Here is a 20,771-nt window from a genome sequence, read left to right on the forward strand (position 1 = left end):
CACTCCATCCATGCTTTTGTTCCGGCCCTCCGGTCCAGTTTAAGAACCCATTGTGGCCCTCAAGTCAAAAAGTTTGCCCACCCCTGGTCTAGGGCAACCCCTGTGAAAGGGTCGTTCGACCCCCAAAGGGGTCGCGACCCACAGGTTGAGAACCGCTGATCTATGTGACACTCTGTGGTGATGGACACCGAGCAGCAGAGCACAAGGCTCTTCAGCGTGGCTGGGGCAGCCACGTGTGCACAACACGAGAAAGCAGGGCCGTGTACAGGCGCTGGGAGGGCACCTGGGAACCGTCCAGAGCAGAGGTTTCTAACCTGAGCCAGGGATCCACTGGCGGAGCCAGGGCCAGGCGCTGAGGGAAGCAGACCAGGAGTAGAGCCAATGCAAGCAAACACAGGAGGGCACAGAGAGCCGAGGGGTGGGACCTGGCTGGGTGAGGGAGGGACAGCTCCATGCTGCTAGCAGGTGAGGCCTGGGGGCCAGGGACTCTGAGCATCTCCTTGGGCCTAGAGGAAGCCACCCATCTGTGCACGGTGCACATGCCCCAGGTCCTAGCTGGGGTCTCGTCAGAGCTGCCTGGCAGTTGCAATGGCAGCTCACACTCATGTGCACACAGGGGCAGGTGTGGGAGAAGGCAGGTGCCATATGAGGCCTGCGCACAAGTGGGCACACAGGGCCAGGAGTGCAGGAGGGTGAGAAAGGCCTGGATTGGGAGAAGCACAGATGGGCTGATGGGGAGCTGCCTCACAGGAGGATGCTGTGCCCTGATTCGGTGCAGCATGGAGGGCCTGGAAGTGGCAGTGAAGGCTCAGACCCTCTGGTCCAGATCTGCCACCTGCCGGCAGCCAAGAACACAGCCCTGGGGCAGGGCTTCTAGCTTTGAAGGAGTTGGTAATACCCGCTGGGGGTTATCAGAACAGGAACCACCCACCACCTCCAGACCCTTCTCAGTGCCCTGTGGGAACCCCACTCAGGCAGGTCTCCCTGCGCTCAGACGAGCATGAGGCCACATGGACACTTTCCCTTCCAGATCGTCAGGTTTCTCCCCAGCAACAGAACGGCCCCCAGGGTGGACTGCGCCTTCCTGGTGAGTGTGACCATCCGTGGCCATCCTGGTATTGTTAGAAAACCCGTGGGGATAACTTAACTGGTTTTCCCTAAGAATATCTCAATTGTCAGCCTAATAAACCGGATACGCAAACTCCACAAATCATTGTTTAAAATAGTTTTATTACAGGGGATAAAAACCTAGTAAGAGAAAAATGTGTTATTGTTTTGATTCAAAAAGCATCTGGGACAGTATATTACTAATACACTTCAAAATGTTTGCTGGCAAGTTGGAGAAACTAAAGCACTTCTACTACTTTTTTTCAGGGGCACTTCTATTGTTTTGTCCTTTTTATCGGCTTATTTACAAAAACATGTCAGACTACCAGCAGCTATAGTTGTTTAATAGTGTATGTCTATTGGCTGCTAAGGGTTGGCATTAATTTATTCCAGATTTTCCCAAAACTAGTTTTTAAGTACAACACAAAAAAACCCTAAATTTGGCCCTGGCCAGTGTATCTCACTGGTCAGAGCATTGGGTTGAGCACTGAAGGGTCCAGGGTTCAATTCCCAGTCAAAGGGCACATGCCTGGGTTACAGGTTCGATCCCCAGCCTCAGTTGGGGCACGTGCAGGAGGCTACCAATTGCTGTGTCTCACATCGATGCTTCCCTCTCTCTCCCCGACCCCTCCCTTCCACTCTCTCTAAGAATCAATGGAAAAAATATCCTCCAGTGAGGATTAAAAAAACAAACAAAAAACCAAAATCCTAAATTTGTCTTCACTGAATGTTTCTCAAAGCTTGTTTTCACCACTGTGCCTTCAACCCAAGGCTCCCTGCTATTAGCAGTGGGCACTCCCCTCGGGTATTCCGCAGAAACACCACCCCCAACGCCTGTGATCGCTCTGTGAGGTTTGGGGTCATCTTGTTTTGTTTTCCTTTTTTAGTTACTTCAACCACACCTGTGCAGGCTGACTTGAGGTTTGTTTGTTTTTTAGTATATATTTCTATTGATTTCAGAGAGGAAGGGAGAGAGAAACATCAATGATGAGAGAGAATCACTGATTGGCTGCCTCCTGCATGCCCGCCACTGGGGATCGAGCCCACAACCGGGCACGTGCCCTGACTGGGAATTGAACTGTGACCTCCTGGTTCAGAGGTCAACACTCAACCACTGAGCCACGCCAGCTGGGCTGACTTGAGATTTTAATGGAGACCAGGGTGGCCATCCTCTGTTTCCGAGAAGCTCAAGCTATCCATCAGGCAAGTCACTGACTGAAAGCAGATCCTGATCCCAGAAAGCCACGCACACGTTCAGCCAGTGCTGGCAAACAGCCCGTACAGTCTCATCTGCTTCCATCCCATGGGCAGACAAACAAGCGTTCTGGGCTCTATGCCCCTTGGTTATCCTACAAGAACTTAAAATGGTAAACATACAAGTTTGATAAGTCACCAGGAGGTTCTGCACTAACAAAGTACACCCCCAATGGGAGCCCAGTACTGATTATAAAGATTAGATCATTTATGCTAATTACACAATCAAGTGTTTATGTGGTCCCTTACATGGTGCACACATGCACACAGCATGCACATGCCACACACGAGACATGCAGACACACATGTGAACACGTTTGCGTGCACATACAGATGCACAGCGACGCACACACATGGCACATGCATGCACACATACAGACTGGCACTCAGAGACATGCAGACACACATACATGTGCACCCAGGCACCCAGATCCGGCCTTGCTCAGATGTGGCCTCTCCTCCCCCAGGACCAGCACCACAAGGACGTCCAGCCCCTGCAGGTGGAGTACTACCCGCCCAACGGCACCTTCAGTCTACACTATTTCCCTTACTATGGGAAGAAGGCACAGGTAGGTGCTTTACTTTCGCCTACAACAGCTACTGAATCATTTCAAACTTAGCAATGATTGGCAAAAGGAAAGCCCTAAGTACCTTACCTATAAGAACAAAATAAGGCATTACTTAGCCCATTCTGACCAGTTACCGCTCTCTGGCTGTTTCCCAAACCCATGTTCTCCTAACTACCTGAAAACACATTGTTCTCAGGTAAAATATACATATCAAATCTAATTGTTTTAGTTTTCGACAGCCTCCAGATCCTTTTACACAGCTGCATATCCATTTTAAAGCACTTCCTCTCACTCTCTTGCTTCTTCCTGATGTTTATGTTTATTTTCACCAAATATCAAAAATTTGAAGTTGAATGTGTCACTGTTAGTGTCTGTCCTCTCCAGAGCAATGCTCGTTTCTGAGTGGGTAGACAGTGACCCCGGTGAATTCCAGGGCCCGGAGCAGGGCCTATGTGGCCTTACTCAGACAGAGAGCATGTAAGAACTGCCTCTGCCACCTGCATGCCTGCGCTCAGCACAGGTTCCTGACTCTCTCCCCTTCCCACGCTTCCATTCCAGCCCCACTACAGCAACCCGTTGGTGGCCGCGAAGCTCCTCAACGTCCCCAAGAACACCGAAGTGGTCGTCGTGTGCAAGATCCTGGCAGAACATGTGACCTATGACAACCCCCATGACCCCTTTGAAGGGAAAGTGGAATTCAAGCTTAAAATTCACAAGTAAAGGACCAAGGAGGCCGGCCTTAACCTGCACAGTAACTCGCAGACCCCCACCCTCTACAGGGCTGCCCGCCGACGCTGCACCACGCCAGCCCTCAGACGTCCAAACGCCAACACGAAGGCAGCTCCGAGACGCCAGACAGGCACCTGTACGCCAAGCACTCCACGTCAGAATCAGCTATTTCTTATCAAGTCTTCATTATTTTTTAGACAGAATTTGTAGCTACAATAAAAATGTTGGGTTAATGTGGTAACCCTAAGGCAGAAGCTATCTAACCAGACCCTAAATAATTTATTTCTTTCTATACAAACATCACTTTTCTTACTATAACTTATTTTTTCTATTAAGTCGATGAACTACCACCCATGTTAATATAAAGACTATCAATACGTTGATATAAAACATGACATGATAATGTACATCCTGGATGCTTGCTTCAAAAAAATGCAGTTTCTAAATTGTAAAAATAAATATATTAAAAAGCCACTCTTACTCTATATAAAACAGTCATGTGTTTCCTGATTTAGGGGGGAGAGGGGAATCAACTAAAAATATCAAACACCACTTTTTAAAAAATCCTCTTTTTAAAGTTTCCATTGCAAGTCAGGGAAATTACAAAACCGTTACAGAGGGACTGTCGCCTGAGAGCCGGCACAGTTTCAGGTCATACGAACTAGAGGTAAATACAACCAGTTAACCTTCCCTTCACCAGCACAAGTCCTTCCTCCAGCACCAGGAACTCGTGTGAAGTCTGCAGCTCCAGGCCTTTCGAAAAGACTGAAGTGAGAACATGCCGTGTGAATGAAGCTGCTCTCACCAAGCGTCACCCACTCTTCACCCAAACCATAGCGAGAGGCCTGCGGCCCTTCCCGCGGGAGTGTCAGACACGTCGCCACAGACAGCTGCACCCAGACACCGGACAGGGAGACCCGTCAGCGTGAAACCCGGTTACAAACACAGTGTTTGCCGAGAGGATCAAAACCCTGTGAGAATTCTGCAAGGCCAACTGAGTCGTTATTTGCTGGGCAGCTCTACTGCGTAAGACATGAGCAAGTGTTTCCTCACTGCTGACACAACCAGTAAAGACTTTCTGAGCTAACCTGGCCGGTGTGGCCGTGTGGCTGAGCGTTGAGCCATGAACCAGAGGTCCCTGTTCGATTCCCGGTCAGGGCGCATGCCCGGGTTGCAGGCTCGATCCCCAGTAGGAGTGTGCAGGAGGCAGCTGGCCAATCATTCTCGCTCGTCATTGATGTTTCTCTCTCTCTCTCCCTTCCTCTCTGAAATCAATAAAAACATATTAAAAAACGTTTTGAGCCACCTCAGAAATCTCACAGCAGAGGTCAGAGGTCAGATCCCCTCAGGTATGTCATGATAACGTAGCACTGGAGGTCAGAGGTCCGACCTCTTTTCTTACCATACCATCTTCTTTTTCTGAAAGTCAACCCATAAAATACGCCTCAACTGTGAGGATTCAGGAGAAAAGCAGGAAAACACTCTCTCCCCGCACCATGGCCACAGGAGAGGAGGTGCTGCTTCGGTCGGTGGCCCTGTGACATCCTCCTTGGGGCCACGCCATCCCTCGGGAAGCTGCAGGACAAGCTGGGGGGCCCGTGGTGGGGTCCCAGCCCCCTACGCGTGGGCCTGACAACGTCTCCTCACTCCAGCAAAAAGCAAGACTAACAGGATAAAGTAACTTCTAGACAGTAATCCTGAATTAGAGAAACACAGCTTGTTTAAAATGCCCATGCGCGTTTTATTAATAAAAACTAACAGTGCCAAGTTAAACAAGTCAAACAATTAAAGTCTCTTTATATTCCATAAAATATTACAGAAAAGTTTATTTGTGTTTCAATAAAAAGACTATTGTTTTAGAACAGGCAGCTAACAGCAACTGTGCAGTTAATGGTTCTTCGTGGATAAATTTTAAAAGAAGCTACTGCCTGTCCTGAAATTCCTTTTCCTTTTTATAAAAAAAGAACTATTAAAAATGATTGACAAATTTTGAGTTAAAAAACTGTTAAAACATTCTCTATATTTAATTTCAACTTTATAATAGATTACAGGAAGATGCTCATGAAACAAATACAACATTTGTTTCAGTACATGTCTTTAAATGATAGACTTATAAGTATGTAAACAGCTATATAATAAAAAGTTCCCAAACGCTGCCTGTAAGAAATCAGGCAAATTTTACCATAAGCAAAAAACCATCCCAAGCTTTCCAGAGTTTTCACAGCTGCACCATACGGCAGTAAACTACCAAACCAAACACACAAACACAAATGAACAACTTTGAATGTTCGCTGCACCATAGACAAAAAAAAAAAAAAAAGAAAAGAAAAGAAAAGAAAGAGAGAAAGGGAAAGTATATGGAATCACACAGTCAATATAATTTAAGGGGAAATACATCATAATAGGCTTTGTGGTGCTCAATGTTGTAAAGCAGCTCTGCCATTGGCCTGGTTCTGCGGACGCCCCAGACAAATGGGAACTCGGCCTGGAGCCTCACTCGCCGCCATGAGGTGGCACCATTCACCACGCGCTGCAAATAAGTGGCCTTCGGGGTGGCCTCGACAGGAGGACGGCATTTTCGTTGATGTAGATGGAGCACAACTTCTTCAGCAAACTCAGCAAGAATTGTTAAGGGGCAAAAAGGAACTCTGAATTTTAAAAAAATAGAAAAATGAAAACACAAAACCCTACCAAGTAAAAGCCCTGCGCCAGCGACTAGAATCCACACACCGCAGCCCGTCTAAGACCCTGCAGAAAACAGCCCTCGCTTGCTTATCAGAGGTGCACGTCAAATGCAATAGCTTACCAATATCTTCTTGGGAGGAAGCCAAAAAGAAACAGGAAAGCCCACATTAAGAAAAGTTTCTCTTTCCTAAACATGTTTTCCTGAAGCTGAACTTGAGGGGAGCGGGGCCTGTGAGCACACACTTCAGTCTTCCTCGTCGTTTTCGTACTCCTCGTCCTCGTCGTCATCCTCCCCGACGTAGGACACGGGAGTCTCCACCCTGGACCCGCTGTACTGAGACCCACTGGAGCTCGTGGCCAGCATCCCATCCGCACCGTTGGTCAAGTCACTGCAAGGACAGGAAATGACACAAGGGCATCAGTGACCCATATGTGTCGCCCGTGCCAAGGACAGGCATGCATCTCAGAGAGGTTTGGGTAGTTTCAGTTATACAAACAAAAGCAGAGAGTTTCACACATCCACAACACCGAGTCCCCACACTGTTACTAGTTCCACCCCTTTCATACCCTCTCCCACCCAACTTCGTCCTCTTGAATATAACCAAGAAGACGGGGGGAAATTGGCAAGGCCACGATACTGCATCTCCCCCCCTCCCCCATTTATCATTACATCAGAAACAGAGTCCCAAAGCTATAAACTGAAAAGCCGTTAGATCCTCTTTCCAGTCCTTTTACTTATGAACTCCTTAATCTCCAGGGAGGCAGAAAACGATTAGGAAAAAGAGGCCCCAAGGATGGCATGGGACCCTCCAAAGCAAGGCTCCCTGGACAGCAGCGTGGGGCAGTGTGCCCATTATGTGTTGTGTACCTGTGATGGTAGGTGTGTGCATGTATATGCACGTATGTGTGCATGCATGTTTAAATCACAACCTTAGGCCCCAACCTCAGCTCCTCTGGTGTCTACCGAGAGCCCAGGAAGCTGAGCTATGACAGGGGAGTCTCATGCAGACACTCTCTCTGAAACCTATGCTTCCAGAGAGGTTCCAAGGACCCCCAGCCTTCTACAGTTTTATAAAATGGCATTTGCTGAAAGTTAGTGGAACTGGCCCTGGGCAGGGACCAAGGACCCAAAAGGGTAGGGGGAGCAGCTGGGCTGCACAGCCTCCCCCCTTGGGGGGAGGGGCGGGGGGGGGCGGGGGAGAGGGTCTGCATTATGCTCCTGGGAGCCTCAACCAGGAACATGTGAAAATTTGATGTCACAACTAAGGGGTGCAGGTATTGGCATCTGAAGCCAAAGGTGCTACCAAACAGTCCCCAAGACACAGAGTGCGCCCACAAAGAGTTGTCTGGCCCAAAATGTCAATAGTGCCACAAACGGCCTAAAACGGTAAGAGGCTATAAGAGCTGGGATCCTGGTGAACGACTCCTGGGTTCAGTCACCACCCAGCATCCCAGCACAAAGCAAGTCAGACACCAAGGGTTAGTTATCATCCCGGGGCACCAACAGGGGATGGCCACGCCAGCCACGCAGAGGAGGGACAAATGCACAAATCCACCATGAATTGTGACATACTCCGGTTTTGGTCAAAAGTCACTTCAAGCCTGGCTGGCATGGCTTAGTGGTTGAGCATCGAGCTATGAACCAGTCACGGTTTGATTCCCAATGCCTGGGTTGGGAATGCCTGGGTTGCAGGCTTGATCCCCAGTGTGGGGTGTGCAGCAGGCAGCCAATCAATGATTCTCTCTCATCATTGATGTTTCTATCTCTCTCTCTCCCTCTTCCTTTCTCTCTGAAATCAATAAAAATACTTTTTAAAGAAAATAGCTCTACTTCTTTAAAAAAAAAAGTCATTTCAATTTTGTAGTATTTGAGTTGAGCAGCAAGAAAAGGATCCCAAGAAACATCAAGTATTGAAGGGAGGCCAATCTAGAATTTAAAATCTGATCCAGATCATGCAAATCCTAGCCTCCAAGGATGCTTCCTGTAACTAACTCCAAGTTGCCCCAGAAGTGGCACAGAAAACCCGACTGAAGATACCAGAGCATAAAGACTCCATCAAAAAATTATTAGACTTAATACATGAATTCAACAATGTTGCAGGATACAAAATTAACGCCAAGAAATCTATGGCATTTCTATACACCAATAATGAATTTACAGAAAGAGAGACTAAAAAAGCAATCCCATTTACCATCACACCAAAAAAATTAAGATACCTAGGAATAAACTTGACTAAGGAGGTAAAAGACCTGTACTCAAAAACTACAGGACACTGAAAACAGAGATAGAAGAAGACATAAATAGATGGAAGAACATACTGTGTTCATGGATTGGTAGAATCAACATCATCAAGATGTCCATACTACCCAAAGCAATCTATAGATTCAATGCAATCCCCATTAAAATACCAACAGCATATTTCACAGACCTAGAACAAACTTTCCAAAAATTCATCTGGAATAAAAAAAGAACCCAAATAGTTGCAGCGATCCTGAGAAAGAAGAACAAAGTAGGTGGGATCTCAATACCAGATATCAAGCTGTATTACAAAGCCACTGTTCTCAAAACAGCCTGGTACTGGCACAAGAACATACATATAGATCAATGGAATAGAATAGTGAACCCAGAAATTGACCCAAACCACTATGCGCAATTAATATTCGACAAAGGAGGCATGAACATACAATGGAGTCAAGACAGTCTCTTCAATAAATGGTGTTGGGAAAATTGGACAGATACATGCAAAAATATGAAACTAGACCACCAACTTATACCATACACAAAAATAAACTCAAAATGGATAAGACAGGAAACCATAAAAATTCTAGAGGAATCCACAGGCAGCAAAATCTCAGACATATGCCAAAGCAATTTCTTCACTGATACAGCTCCTAGGACATTGGAAACTAAAGAGAAAATAAACAAATGGGACTACATCAAAATAAAAAGCTTTTGCTCAGCAAAGGAAACCACCAACAAAACAACAAGAAAGCCCACTGCATGGGAGAACATATTTGCCAATGTTATCACCAATAAGGATTTAGTCTCCAACATTTATAGGGAGCTCCTACAACTTAACAAAAGGAAGATAAACAACCCAATCAAAAAATGGGCAACGGACTTAAATAGGTACTTTTTGAAAGAAGACAGAAGAAAGGCTAAAAGACATATGAAAACATGTTCAAAGTCACTAATCATCCAAGAGATGCAAATCAAAACGACAATGCGGAACCATCTCACACTTGTCAGAATGACTATCATCAACAAATCCACAAACAACAAGTGCTGGCGAGGATGTGGAGAAAAAGGAACCCTCGTGCACTGCTGGTGGGAATGCAGACTGGTGCAGCCACTGTGGAGAACAGTATGGAGTTTCCTCAAAAAACTAAAAATGGAACTCCCATTTGACCCAGTGATCCCACTTCTAGGAATATATCCCAAGAAACCAGAAACACCAATCAGAAAGGATATATGCACCCCTATGTTCATAGCAGCACAATTTACCATAGCTAAGATTTGGAAACAGCCTAAGTGCCCATCAGCAGGTGAGTGGATTACAAAACTGTGGTACATCTACACAATGGAATACTACACTGCAGTAAAAAGGAGTTCTTACCATTTGCAACAGCATGGATGGAACTGGAGAGCATTGTGCTAAGTGAAATAAGCCAGTCAGAGAAAGATAAATATCACATGATCTCACTCATTTATGGAATATAATGAACAACATAAACTGATGAACAAAAACAGATCCAGAGACAGAGAAGCATCGATCAGCCTGTCAAACCTCAGAGGGAAGGTAGGGGAGGGTGGGGGTAAGGGGGAGAGATCAACCAAAGGACTTATATGCAAGCATATAGGCCTAACCAATGGTCACAGATAGGGGGGTGAGGGCATGAGTGGGGGGATGGAGGGTAACGTGGGGATAAGGACACATATGTAATAACTTAATCAATAAAAAAATTTAAAAAAAAGAATGCAAAGAATAAAGCAAAACATGTTAATGAGGGGAAAAAAGATACCAGGGCATGAAAGGGTCAGAATGCACTGGAGATGTGGCCATTGAACACTGAAAAAACAAGGAGTTTGGGGGCACACAATGAATAAGTAACAAGTGCTCCTGTATTTTGGCAATATGCATCAGGAACCCTACCCAAGGCCAGAGCTGCAATATATTCCAACATATATATGCACTAGAGGCCCAATGCACAACATTCATACAAGAGCAGGCCTTCGCAGCCATGGCGGCTGCCTCGATCCCTCCCTTGCAGCTGCAATTGCAACCCCAGCTTCGTCCAGAAGGTCATCCAGAAGGACGTCCATACGGCCGTTCAGTCGATTTGCATATTATGCTTTTATTATTATAGATATATGTTAATACTTTTCACTGGTATTTGTTAAGGTGTACAATAAAAACTATTAAACACTGCACCCTTTAACAAAGTAACTCCACATCTGGAAAATCCAGCCTAGCAAAACAAGTCAGGAGGAGTGGAAAATTGAGGCTGCTCATTGCAGCTTTTCTTGTAGCTGGAAACCACCTAAATATGCAACAACAGAAAGCAGGCCAGTAAATTATCATGCCTTCATAAAATATTGTATCATGCTACCATTAACGCTGGCTTTTCTTCTGAAATGGTACTGGCTTTACAGCCCTCATAAAAACTGATATGAGTCTCTGAAAAGTTCATCAACAAGATGAAATTTCATGAAGATGAAAGTTTAGAAAACACCCAAATTCCACCTTGAGGTAACCAATGCTTAGCATTTTACAGAGTGACCCCTACATACACACACAGCAGGGGCCTGACTTAAACACTGAGCTGCCCTCCATCAAAATCTGACCGCATGCCAGACGCCCTATAAAGGACTCTGTCTCTTCACAAAGCCTTGCACAGATTAATGCTAGCCCATCGCCAGTTCCCATCTCCCGGCTGGGCTGCAGTGCCTGGAACCTCCCCCAGAGCTGACCCGGGGCCTCGCACCCTCGCTGCCTATGCCCAGCTCCCTCGGGACCACCCTGTGGCCTCGTCTGTGTCACACAGAAACCCAGAGTGCCCTGTTCAAAGGCTGTGGAGCACGGCCTCAAAGGCATGGCACACTGCAGTTTATTATTAGCTCAAGCCCATCTCTGTTGAACCTCCAACCTGCTAATTTATCATATATTTTAAGAAATTAAACATTTATTAATACTTAGGATTAATATAAAGTAGGATGCATAATGTATAATGTTATACGATATAAAAGTTAATAAACCCATCTTTATCTTTAGAATACTAGGAGAAATGCTTAGGATGACAATTCTCTGTGGGACTGCCAGTCAAAGGATAAATACACACGGATTTAAATAACAAAGCTTCATTAACAGGAAAAATACAACAGTAGAGAGCAAAGAGAAAAAAGCAGAGAACAAAATTTTCTATGTACACTGAGACCTCAAGTGTGTTAAAACAGGGAAGAAATGACAGAGAAATACTGTCACTTGGGCTGCAGCAGTGGGGTTCAGGGGTGTGTGCCCCACTTCACTGTGTGCGACTTTTTAGGATGAAGAAACCAGTAAGAAAGCTTCTTTCCACTCAGGGGACAAGCTATGCGTGTGCGACGTGCCCTGGGGTGGGAGAGAGGGGTGACACTGCTTCCAGGGCTCAGGCCCCACTGTCTGCACAGTAAGTCCAATTCCCAACAGCTGAGGAATTGAGGTTGTTTATATGAAAGCCAGGGAGCTTCCGTTGCCAGGTGACAAGGTGTCCCCACCCCGCCCACCCAATCTGCCCAGAACTGCAGTCAGTCACCTGGCAGAAAGCCTTGTGCCGTTAGAGGTCGAAACCGCTGACGTGAGGAATACGCTGCCGAGTGATCCCTGAGCCATTTCTGAAACGAGAAGGAAGGTAAAGCAAACATCACGAAGCGGAGACTGCAAGAAATGGGAGCGCGTGCTGAAACAAGAGGGCCTGGCCACCTCTGACCGGCCCAGCGTTTTCTGCACTGCGCCACCCGCCACGAAGCAGCACTGCTCTTCCAGGGCGTGACCATGGAGCCAGTCCTCTGTAAGGAGGCTTGGAAGTCCTTAATTTTCGTGTAGTCACCAGTGACAACAAAGCTATTCCACTGAAACTTCATGTCGTCATACAGCAAAAAGCGGGAACTGAGAGCGAGGAGGACTGACATCTGCTTACTTCGCTGCAGTAGCCTATCAGCTACCTCAGGAGACACATCCACGCCTCTCAGACTCCTCAAAGAATTTCCTTCTCTTCCTTTTGGGGCCCTACCTGGAAGGTGAAGTCATGGCTCAACACCTTTATCGTATAAGCTGCATGGCCAAATCCACAAAATGCCACTTAGGCATTCCCAGCGGGGAGGGGCCCGCCAGATGGCCATCCTGCTGTCCACGCCCATTCCTGGGGTCCCCAAGACCCTCTTACATCCCCACCTGTCCTTGCTCTTGGTGCTGCTCACCTGAGCCATCCTCAGTAGAGGAGGGCCAGGTGCCTGGGGAACTGTCCTCACTCTAGCCACTCGGCCACCACAGTTACGGAGGCCGACTGACCTGTCACATAGGGTTCCAGTGCTTTCGGCACCAAGCTTCTTGCCATTTTCAGGTCTTCAGCAGAGCAGCTTCCGGACTCCAGTCCATAGGCCATCCCCATGCGCTTCAGCACTTCTATGTCGTCATGGATTTCAAACGTGTTGTCAAAATTGAATAGATACTCGAATCTGGAGGAGACAGTCCCTGTTAGAAAAGTGCCAACTGCAAGACGGAGACGGCCATGCTTGGTTCAGGGGCTCTGGCCATTCCGCAGGTGCCCTTCCATCTGGCGTCTTCACAAAATCCATCAACTCAGAAACAATGACCCGAGAGGCTCAGGCAGCATCGCTAACCACGTCCACACTCTGCGGGCACATCCCGGCAGGCTGGTCTACCCTCAGCTCTGCCTGCCTGCCCCACAGGACCAGCAGTGAGCACCCTCTACTGGCTGTGCTATGTCTAAGCAGCTGTCCTAACAATGATCCTAACAGGTGCAATTTACTTTCCTTCTCAAAGAGAGATGCCTGCCCAGCCATGGTGGCTCAATGGTTGAGCGTCGACCTACGAACCAGGAGGTCACAGTTGTATTTTTGGTCAGAGCACATGTCCAGCAGGGGCAGAAGGCAGGAGGCAGTAATCAATTATTCTCTCTCATCATTGAGGTTTCTATCTCTCTCTCCCTCTCCCTTCCTCTCTGAAATCAATAAAAAATATATATTTAAAAATGAGAGAGATACCTAATCAGGGAAAAGCAAATTTCTAAATTAATTATGCTAAAAAGATTATATTTAAAAATTATAGATACTTATATAAATAAATTGACCAGTAGTTAACACCAATGACTGTGGCATTCTTCACTTCTGACTTGAGACTCCCAGCTGAGACCATGGGGCCAACAGACAACCTTCTACCTACTTGTCATTAGAAATGCTGCAGTCGATGACGGTCTTCTTGCTGGTGTTCACAATGATGAAAGGCAGGTGGATGACAGAGTTGGGCGGAGGTGGCCGGTTGGCCTGCTGCTCTGCCTGGCGGTTTCTCTGCACCAGATTCTTGAAGGCAATTTGCTAAAAAAAAAAAAATAAGCAATCAACACATGACTCATATCAGTCGCCACCAAACCTAACACCTTCTCCCCCGGCATCCTCAAAACCCCTCCCTGGGTCCTACAGGACAGCAAGAGGGTCTGGGCTCGCCTTGGGAGATCAGAGAAAACAACTGAGGGGCTGAAGGCCCCGGTGAGCTGCCCAGCAAAGAAATGCATCCTAAAAAACCAAATCCCCCGAGAACCGAGACTGCCGAGACCCACACTCACACCATTTCGACAGAAACACCCTCGCAGAGAAGGATGAGGAGAAACGCGTCTATTCTGGAGGTTATGGTCCGCCCACCCCTGTCTGGGGAGGGGTCTGCAAGTGCCCACGCCTGTCCCATCCACGTGTCACGCCTTAGAAGGCAGACGTTCAGTTGTGGACCTGTAGCTTCCCGGGAAAGCAGAAACACTCAATGAACCTGCTGGCAAAGGGTGTCGCCTCTGGGGACATGGGTCCTTATTTGAGGCCTAAAGCCAGAAAGCCAGGGCCTCAGGCCCTGCAATGACGTTTACCTTCAAGATAATTTTCTTGCTGTTAATGTAAAGCCAGGAGGATTCCCTCCCTCCCCAGCCAGCCTTCTGCCGAGCTGCCCAGCACTGGGACCAGGAGCTCCAGGCTTAGTGGGAGAGAGGCAGCGACTTGGATTTTTTTTTTTAAGAAGCTATGATATGCTATGGATGCAGAAAAAGAAAACAATTCATTCTGGAGGGGACAACTGAGTGGAAGAACTTGGAAGTCCAGAGGGGCCACTGCCTGGAGCAACCTCCTGTCCCAGCAGAATCTGTGACCATTTATTTGCTCTTCCATTTCCCAAGTCCCCTCTGCCCCGCATCCCTGGCTGTGACCACTTCTCCCCCTGTCAAAGCGCCCCTTCAGCTGGTCCCCCTCTTTTGAGGGCAATGGAGTAACCCAGAGTACAGTAAGGCCTCCCCATGCTGAGCGTGCCTGGCCTAGGCGAGGCACACACCCTTTGCAGTGGACCCTGGGCTCGCGGGGGCAGATGTACCAAGCCCCACAGTGACCCCTCCTGGACTTCTCCCATGTCCTGAGATCTCCAAACTCAGCTGCTAGGCCTGTCCTCAGACCCCACCCCCACCCCCAAGGGTCTCGCTACCACAGCTTCTAATACCCCTGACCCTCTGGTTTTTGGACACATGTTCCCAAGGCTCCACAGCGGCCTCCAACCTGACCACAAGGCCCATGGCCTTCTGCCCTTGGGATCCACAAATATCTCAATAAATTGCTGCTAAGCCATCCGTCCCTTTACTGACCAATCACCACTTCTGCTGGCTGCTGGCCCTGTGCCCCAGGCAGCGACCCCAGCACTGTGCTGCCTCAGTCTAAGGACCAGCCAGTCCCCCTCCACCAAGATCCTTACACATGTGTTTGAGTATTTGCTTCTAACCCAGAACATGCATCCTCAGGACCCTACAGGGGTGAGGCTGATGCTCAGGGATCTCTCTGCAGGCCCAGGGGATGCCCACACAGCTCACTGTCCGCCTACGTCTGAGAGGACAGGAAATGGGCACACTGACACCTGTTCTCTGACCATGTGTGCTGACCTCTGACCAGTAACTGCCACCTCAGGCTCACTCTGCATCTCACACCCCTGGTCTGGGGTCTGGTACTCAGGGCACACTTTACACACACCCCAGAGAATTTGTACATGCTCCCTTCCTGAGGGGCTATCCCTCCTGCCATTTGGACACTCTGTGACAAGTGAGGCACTCACTCGTGGTCGCACTCACACATGCATGCATGCTCACACATGTGCTCTTACATGCTCGCATACTCTCACAAGCATGCACACACTCACGCCCACACAATCTGTGGCCACAAAGCCCATGTTCATGATCGTTCGTATCAACGACACACTCACAGGATGAGCCCAGTGAATATTTATGAAATTCACATCCAAAACCTCAAAGCAGAGATTTTTATTCACCATGTGGGAATAGAATGATTTGCAAGTTACTAAAGACATTAAAATTACCTTGCCTCCAAAGATAAGCCTTTCATTACCTGTAGAATAAGTTCTTGAAGTTGAGACTGTTTCTGTTTTATTCTTTCAAGTCTTCTTTGTCTCTCTACCTTCAAAAACAAACCACCAATATGAGAAGTCATCACAATTAGTTTAATACAGCAGAGTTTAAAGCCGGTATCAACACAAGGTCACCCAAGCAGGCTCCTGAAGAATGTGTTCACCCTGAATCTAATGATGGAAAGCAGACCAATCTAGAGACAAGAAACAGGCAAGTTTTTCTTCAATCTAAAATCTGCATACTTTTCTCCCGTCTTCTCTCACTTTCTGCATATGGCTATAGTATATTTTTAAAATCCGGGTCCTGACAAGATAGCTCAATTGGTTCAAGGTTATCCCTATATGCCAAGGTTTCGGGTTTGATCCCCAGTCAGGTCACATACAAGAATCAACCAATGAGTGCATAAGTAATTGGATCAACAAATCAGTGTTTCCATATCTCTCTCTCTCTCTCTCTCTCTCTCTCTCTCAACTCAATATATAAATTTTTTCAAATTATTAAAAATCCCCAAAGTTAGGATTCAGAACTGACCTACACTAGAGTTCACTGCCCTCACTGGTCCAACCACCTCCCCACCCACAGTGAGGGTCTGCAGAGCCCACAGACGGGACAGCCCACCAACGTCAGAGACCCTGGGAAACCAGGACAAACCTGTCCACCTGGTCCAGGCCAGGCACAGACAGCGTAAGACCCTTAGCAGCACCAAGGCTACAGACAAAAACGCCTGCTCTGGAGGAATGATTCTACCTGGACACATGAACACAAAAGGTTAGCTGCGTACCTCTAAATTCTGACATTCCTGAGCTGAGTTGGTGGGCAGACCAATCCATTTGATTTCCTTCTTCTCCTTGGAGATGATGTTCATGGCCATCAGCACATTTAAGGCATCATAGACTCGCCGTCTTATGTTCTTCTGATCATAAGCCTGGGGAAGGGGAAGCAGGAGTTTTCCACACGATCCAGGACAGCTCACAGATCAACGTTAAACGTTAGACCCTGAACTCAAGGAAGTGCACTGTCAATCTGCTGTGTGTCAAACAAACCCACGGCAGCAGCCGGCACCACTCCTAACCCATCCTCACTGAACCAGCTGGGCCAGGCCAGAGGGCATTTCTGCAGGCAGAGCCAGAACCACACACAAAATCATTTAGGGATCATGGAGCATCATATTTGCAAATGGGTCAGAAAAAATTCCTTTGTACTGTTCTCGGACCTCTCTGTACACCTGAAGGTGTCTCAAATAATAACACAGTGGGCTGTGCAGTGCTGGGGTGCCTGTAACTCCTGGCCGCCCCGTACCCACACCACACAAACTTACGGACTCGTTTGGTAAGATGTGGTTATCGGCGGCACTGAACTCTGCGACCAGCTCGTCGGCCACCTCATTATAGGACGTGGTTCCCTTCCTCTGCACCTTCTCACAGACCTTCATGGAGAAGTGCCTCAGGCCCTTACCGTTCTTCTCGCCTTTCCTGTTGCGTTTCCTTCAAAAATACAAAGGAGAGGTAATGCCCTTAGCATTCGTAGAGGCAGCCTTGAATTAAGACACGTTTACCTTAAGGGGCTAGCAACCTACACAAGGGCCCGAGTCCCGCGGGTGCTGGAGCTCACGCCACAGGCCGCAGGGGAACCTGGCTCCGTCTCCGAAGAGCACACTCGGCACCACCAGTGGGTGTCCAACGTTTCCTCTCTTTCTTCAGAGGCCAGACCTCACATCTGTATCTTCAACTCAGGGAAGATGGGGCAGACGCCCAAAGGGATGGGACCCAGTACCTATCTGATGGGCATCCATACACTAAACACTGCTTCTTCAAACAATGTCCATCAACATCAGGAATTATGGAAATTTTACTGCAAATTTAGGACTTTTTAGGGCAAATTTAAGCTAACAGACAAGGGGAGTGCTGAAGACCGGAGTGTGCTTCCGATTAGAAGTGAACCCAAATGTCTGAACTTTAAGTCACGACGTTAAGGAAAGGGCAGTTCTGAGTTTCTAACTGGATGACTTTGGGGACTGATGATTTTTGCTTGAGAACCAAAATAGACATGATTTTATAGCTTTGTCTCTTTGTCAGTTTTTAAAGAAAGTCGCAAAGCTGACCTTCAAATAAAACTGTTCTCAAATTGGTTTGCTTTAGTGGAAGAAAGGATCAAAGTGACACAGTGTGGTGGGGCCGTCCGGTGGGACCAGCGCCATGAAAAGACAGCTCCATGTGGCTGCAGCGGGTGAAGCTGCTGCGAGTCCATCACATTTACACGTCATCCCCTGAAAGTTACTTTCCAGTGCAGACAAGGGAAAGTGCCAGGGTTACACTGTGCTGAAGGTCAGCTCCCTCCTCTTCTTCCCCCAAAAGCTGACCACACCTTAGAGTGTAGCATAGCCATCATCCCAACTACAGGGGGGCAGCTCTCCCGCCCGTCACAGTATAACCATCACCCCAAAACTACTGGGGGCAGTTCTCCCGCCCTCTACAATATAACCATCACCCCAAAACTACTAGGGGCAGCTCTCCCGCCCTCCACAATATAACCATCACCCCAAAACTACTAGGGGCAGCTCTCCCACCCTCCACAACATAACCATCACCCCAAAACTACAGGGGGCAGCTCTCCCGCCCTCCACAATATAACCATCACCCCAAAACTACAGGGGGGCAGCTCTTCTGCCCTTTACAGTATAACCATCACCCCAAAACTACAGGGGAGAGGCTCTCCCGCAGCCTGACCTCCTTTACGAGGAAAAGCGTGCCTTGACTACACATCTCTTCTGGGCACACATTGGACATTTAAAATCCTCTGGCATGACGATCAGCCCCTACGGCCACAGAGAGCTAGGGGGTTACAATTCTAGGCAATGTGCTCACCCGGCAGACCAAGGTGAGGGGTCTGAAGGCTGGTTCTGTGAGACAAAGTGAGTGTTAGGGGTGTGTGGGCTTCCTACCACGATAGTGTTTGGCGCTGCAGGTCTCTGAGGCGTACCAATTACCTACAGTCAAAAAAGACAATTCAGAACACAATCAGAAATCTCCCACATACGACGCTGCCATTTTATCATTTCTCATTACCTACAGCCGCTGGTGAATGGCAATGGCCAGAGATATCAGAGAGAACAGTGACAATGTGAGTAACCCAACAGACGACCCTTTGAATTATGACGATGTGGCCACACTATTCTGAACGTGTCTTTATTTCCCTTCGTCAACCTCAGGCATCTTCTCTAGTTACACAACAGCAGCAGGAAACATCAGGCAGCACAAACAAGCCAGCAGAACAGCGTGCACCTCCGGGGCCGGTGCATTTAGCCGTGAGGCGTGTAAATCACATGTCCCAGGTACAGAATTATGGGGGGGGACTCAGCACATTTCTGTTTTCCCTCTTTTACTTCCCTTTTCATGATATAGATAAGGATAAAAATCTATCCTTCAGGGGCGCTAAAATGAGGCCAAAACCAGAAAACAGCTCTCAGAAGAAAAGGAACACAGGGCGACTCTGGTGCACCGTTAGCTTGTCCGAGTGCGGGAAGCCCATCCCAATGGTGGTTTTGTGGGGGGAACCCAGACACCCCACAGAGCACAGGGCAGGGGAAAGGGAAACGATCAGCATTGGGAACAAAGGCAAGGGGTCTCAATGCCCACAGCACAGCCTGGGACAAGCCCATGTCTTGGGGTGACGGGGCCAACGTGCCCCTCATCGGCTGTCTGAGCACCCAACACCCATCTCTTCACCAAAGGAAGGGAAGCCTTGCTTCATCTTTTAACAAGCACTTAGAACTGTGGTCCTATCAATTAACATTAAAATATTAACTTGGGGGACATGCAGACATTGCACAGCCAAGTAAAATTCCAACTTTTCTGGCAAATACTGTATGAACTCATTTATATGTGGAATCTAAAAAAATAAACAAAAAAAACCCACTCAAGCTCAGAGGTTGGGAAGGTGGTGGGCAAAATGAATGAAAGGGGTCACAAGGTACAAGCTTCCAGCTATAAAATAAATGTCATGGGGGAATGTACAGCACAGTTAATAATGCTGCACTGCATATGTGAAAGATGCTAACAGATCTCGAAAGTTCTCATTACAAGAAAAAAATGTATAACTATATATGATGACCAATATATAGACTTACTATGGTGACCATTTCATATTGTATACAAATATCAAATCGTTATGTTGTACACCTGAAACTAATATACTGTTGTATGTCAATTATAGTTCAATAAGTAAAATCTAATTTCAATTTCTTCAAAGATACTGTTGTCTGACTTTCTCAAAACTGATAAACTGGCCCAGGAAATCATTCAGAAACACTTTCTGAGTTACTACACAGCAAAGTGCCTCAGCAACCTGATGTCACTGAACATGTTAACATCAGGCACCGAATGCTAGGGCAGCCTCACCAGCGGGCTGTGGCTGCCGCCTGGCTATTTTAAGCTGGACGCTCCTTCTAGTCCCCTTCTTAGCGGGATAAGTGTGTTACCTGCAGTGGCCCCGGGGCAGCTGACCCGGCACTTTGTAATTATCCCTAAGCCCAGGTCACCTGTCAATGTTAATGATCCACAAAACACGGAAAGAAAGACAGCTCAAGTGAATGTCATTCTTTTCATTCACATTTCCAATGACAAGCGCTTCATCACAGTGTTTTTCAAACTGTAGATCACCCTCACTCAAAAGCCATGAAGTCAAATAAATCAGTGAATTTTCTGAAAAAATTCAACAGGATAGAGAAGATAAATCTCCCAGAGAGGAGGAATGCCTTGCGAAACT

At 47.5% G+C, this 20,771-nt stretch overlaps 2 protein-coding genes across 3 annotated transcripts in view; one reads left to right on the top strand and one right to left on the bottom strand.

The window, feature by feature from the left end:
• The first annotated feature begins 1,000 nt into the window (after window positions 1–1,000).
• LOC118649841 (potassium-transporting ATPase subunit beta-like) lies at window positions 1,001–3,650 on the top strand. Its single transcript, XM_036297287.1, has 3 exons — window positions 1,001–1,087; window positions 2,829–2,930; window positions 3,489–3,650. Exons 1-3 carry the CDS (start codon window positions 1,001–1,003, stop codon window positions 3,648–3,650), a joined length of 351 nt encoding a protein of 116 aa, XP_036153180.1.
• A 1,726-nt stretch (window positions 3,651–5,376) lies between these two features.
• TFDP1 (transcription factor Dp-1) overlaps window positions 5,377–20,771 on the bottom strand; it is a 51,196-nt gene continuing 35,801 nt past the window's right edge. Inside the window, exons 5-13 of one of the 2 annotated variants that reach the window (XR_004966018.1) lie at window positions 18,872–18,993; window positions 17,326–17,491; window positions 16,789–16,932; window positions 15,988–16,056; window positions 13,787–13,938; window positions 12,893–13,059; window positions 12,138–12,216; window positions 6,466–6,733; window positions 5,377–6,307 (exon numbers count right to left, since the gene is read on the bottom strand). Coding sequence is in view for 1 of the 2 variants with exons in the window: in XM_036298762.1 (XP_036154655.1) it covers window positions 6,589–6,733; window positions 12,138–12,216; window positions 12,893–13,059; window positions 13,787–13,938; window positions 15,988–16,056; window positions 16,789–16,932; window positions 17,326–17,491; window positions 18,872–18,993 (1,044 nt within the window). In the remaining variant the exon portion in view is untranslated. Of the gene's footprint in view, window positions 6,734–12,137; window positions 12,217–12,892; window positions 13,060–13,786; window positions 13,939–15,987; window positions 16,057–16,788; window positions 16,933–17,325; window positions 17,492–18,871; window positions 18,994–20,771 lie in introns of both variants that reach the window. The other variant, XM_036298762.1, reaches the window with a different exon arrangement.

This window comes from Myotis myotis, unplaced genomic scaffold (assembly GCF_014108235.1).
Source record: "Myotis myotis isolate mMyoMyo1 unplaced genomic scaffold, mMyoMyo1.p scaffold_m19_p_3, whole genome shotgun sequence".
NCBI lineage: Eukaryota > Metazoa > Chordata > Mammalia > Chiroptera > Vespertilionidae > Myotis > Myotis myotis.